Below are 2,874 nucleotides of genomic sequence, written 5' to 3'. Positions count from 1 at the left end.
GCTAGTATTTGGATGGGAGACATGCTGATCTTTGGGTAAGATATTTTAATGGACTCATGTAATTGCCCTCACTGCATTGTATATCTGCTTATGGAATAACATTTTCTGCTTTTTCATGTAGCATGTTTAATACCTATGCTTTATTTCAGATTTTTGCAATCCTAGTCCTATTACATTACAAATAATTTGTAGGCCATGGTTCTAAGGTTCAAAATGCTGTCAAATGATCTTATTGAAACACATAATTTCACATTCTCTATTAGGTCTCCTTTCCAGATCATGATTACTTCTTCTCCTGCTTCAGGATCATATCATTTTCTTCAAGGTAAGGTGTATCCCATTGTGGGCACGGAGGATAATCTGAGGTATGGGAACGGGAGGAGGTTTAGCAGGATCAGGTATGAGTTCAAATCTAAGCAAAGTCAAGGCAAGGACCACTTTCATCTCATTCATGGCAAACTGCTGACCAATACAGTTTCTGAAATGACAAGCAGACATGTTTACAAATGGGAATATTTGTTAGAAGACTCCTTTCCAGCCTTTAGCCTTCTTTAAGATCTCCTTAGTTCTACACGAAGTACAATTTGGGATTACCCTTGTAGCTGTAATATTTGGTTTAGGAATGGTTTTGCCAGACCCAACAGGAAAGTCTGCTGCCTCTGTGTCAGCCTTAGGCGTGTAAGAGAGTTCCAGAGCTCTCACCACCTTAGGGAGCATTTTGTTATACAGTTCCGGAGGAAAATGTCTGGACTGAATAAGAGGGACTGCCTCTTTTTCTTTTTCAGACAGTTCTCCCTCCTCTTTGGAAGATGCAGAAGTATCAGCACTAGAGTCATCCTCCTTAAGCACTCTAAAGTATATGTTTGTGACCCTCCAATGCTTTAACAAAAAATTAATTGTGATGAGCTAGGAATATATTTCTGACAGGATTAGCAGAAGTTTGAGTTTTGCCTTCATGGATTGCGCTGGCAAAAAAGCTGTGCCACCCGTGTTCTATCTGCCCCCGCCTATCTCCCTCTTCTCTCTTCGGACCGGAACAGAGAGGAACTGCTACCCACTAGCTGCCGCAACCGATCGGGGGCCTCCTGATGCTGCCGGCAGCGTTCTCTGCTCCTTGTAAGCGGTACCGGGAGGGGTGAGGAGGCAAACAGATCCTTCCCTGCCTCCCCAAACAACTCACGTTGTCCGTCTTTCTTCAATCTTTGACCAGGATCTTCATACTTCCTAGAGCACAGCCAAGACATCCTGCTCTGAAGGCAGGGCCAGAAAAACTGGGAAAGCAGAGGACAAGCCCCTCCCCTCCAGGATCAAGTTTTTGCCGGCCCTGCAAGTGGAAAGGAGGAGCTAAGTCCCAGGAGATATGGAATTAAAGGACCACCGGAGAATCTAACTTTTCCAACTCTACTTTTCCATGTAAGTGTAAAGTCATGTATATCAGGGCAAAATAAATCCCAACTTCACACGTACACTGATGGTATCTAAACTTGCAGTAACAAACCAAGAAAGGGATTTTGGGTGATAGCTCACTGAAAATGTTGACTCGGTGTGTGGCTGCTTTGAAAAAGGCAAATTCTAAGATGTCTGCTGAGCAAACAGATAATACATTAGCTCTCCTTATCACTACCTGTCCAGTCTGCTTTGTGGATTACCATCTGTTAGATCTCCTATGTTATTGAGAATAAACTGAAACTTTGAGGGGTCTCTGGCATGGGTCTTGCTAACTGGTGATGGGGAGTTTATCTTTATCAAATATGCTATTATAAATTTTAGGAGTAAATCTTTGTTTTTATTTATTTATTCAAATTATTTATATATCCTCCTTTCTTCTGAGCATCTCAGGACCTATGGCAGTTAACATTAATGGAAAATCAGTTTTATAAGAGAAACATTTAAAAAGATATAAAAACATTAAAACCTGTCTAAAAACACCTTATTCCTCCCAGTAGCAGATATCCCCCCTCTGCTAGGCTCAGACTGCCCCATTTATTTACTTATTTACTTCAGTGGATTTATAGGTAGCCACCATGCCAAAATAGTCACTAAACTCTCTAAACTAATCTAAACTCATAGTCACTATACTGATGTTTCAAAATCCCCTATGCTAAATCAGTGCTTCTAGATAAACTGGCATTAATTTTGACCATGAGATTTAATATCTCAAAGCGTATGTCTATAATATATAAACTTCACCTTGGTCCAGCAGAGAAAGGCAGGAAGGCATGAGTATCTCTGCTTGATATGTTCTCAGGAGTAAACCTCAAAGGATCAAACACCTAAAACAAAGAGTTCCGTTATTTCTTTAGCAAACTAGTTTGGCTACTGTTTTCAAAGGCATGCTGCTACTGCTAGAGATAATAAAGAGTGCTTTTGTATTCTTTCCTGGATCCCATAAAAACAGCTTATCCTGACATTGAGCAAAGGCTGATAATGTTGCTAAAATCTGAACAAGCTTTTGTCAAAATGTTAGTCACGGATTAATTTAATTTGGTGTGGTCTGATGATACGAGTTTCTTGGAAGTGTGCAACCAGCTTGACCCTTAACCATCCTAGCTTGTCACATTTTGCCACTGGAGATTGTAGGGCTGGGGCTGGGGGATAGCAAATGCTTCCTTAAGGAAGAGGGTAGTGCTAACTCTTGAAGGATACAGTCAGGGGTCATTTCGTAGAAAAAGAGCTGCAGGAGCTCATTAGCACATGGTATGCTAATGAGCTACTAGGCTATTAGCATAATAGCTCATTAGCATATGCAACTCCCCCTGACATCACCGGAAGTGATGTCAGAAGGGGAAGCAAAAGGGGGGGGGAAGGCATCTTCAAAAGCCTCCCCTTCCCTTTCCCAGCCAGCCGGGGGGGGGGGGAACAAAGAGAGAAGGG

At 41.8% G+C, this 2,874-nt stretch overlaps 1 protein-coding gene across 1 annotated transcript in view; it reads right to left on the bottom strand.

The window, feature by feature from the left end:
- Positions 1–2,874, bottom strand: part of LOC107121658 (cytochrome P450 4B1-like) — a 42,492-nt gene continuing 39,618 nt past the window's right edge. The window contains exons 11-12 of the mRNA XM_015424626.1: positions 2,191–2,273; positions 1–478 (exon numbers count right to left, since the gene is read on the bottom strand). Coding sequence (XP_015280112.1) covers positions 307–478; positions 2,191–2,273 — 255 coding nt within the window. The 3' untranslated portion in view covers positions 1–306. The remainder of the gene's footprint in view (positions 479–2,190; positions 2,274–2,874) is intronic.

This window comes from Gekko japonicus, unplaced genomic scaffold (assembly GCF_001447785.1).
Source record: "Gekko japonicus isolate JY-2015 unplaced genomic scaffold, Gekko_japonicus_V1.1 scaffold2816, whole genome shotgun sequence".
Lineage (NCBI taxonomy): Eukaryota > Metazoa > Chordata > Lepidosauria > Squamata > Gekkonidae > Gekko > Gekko japonicus.
Note: the sequence above shows the minus strand (reverse complement) of the source record. Positions and strands in the feature narration are given on the sequence as shown.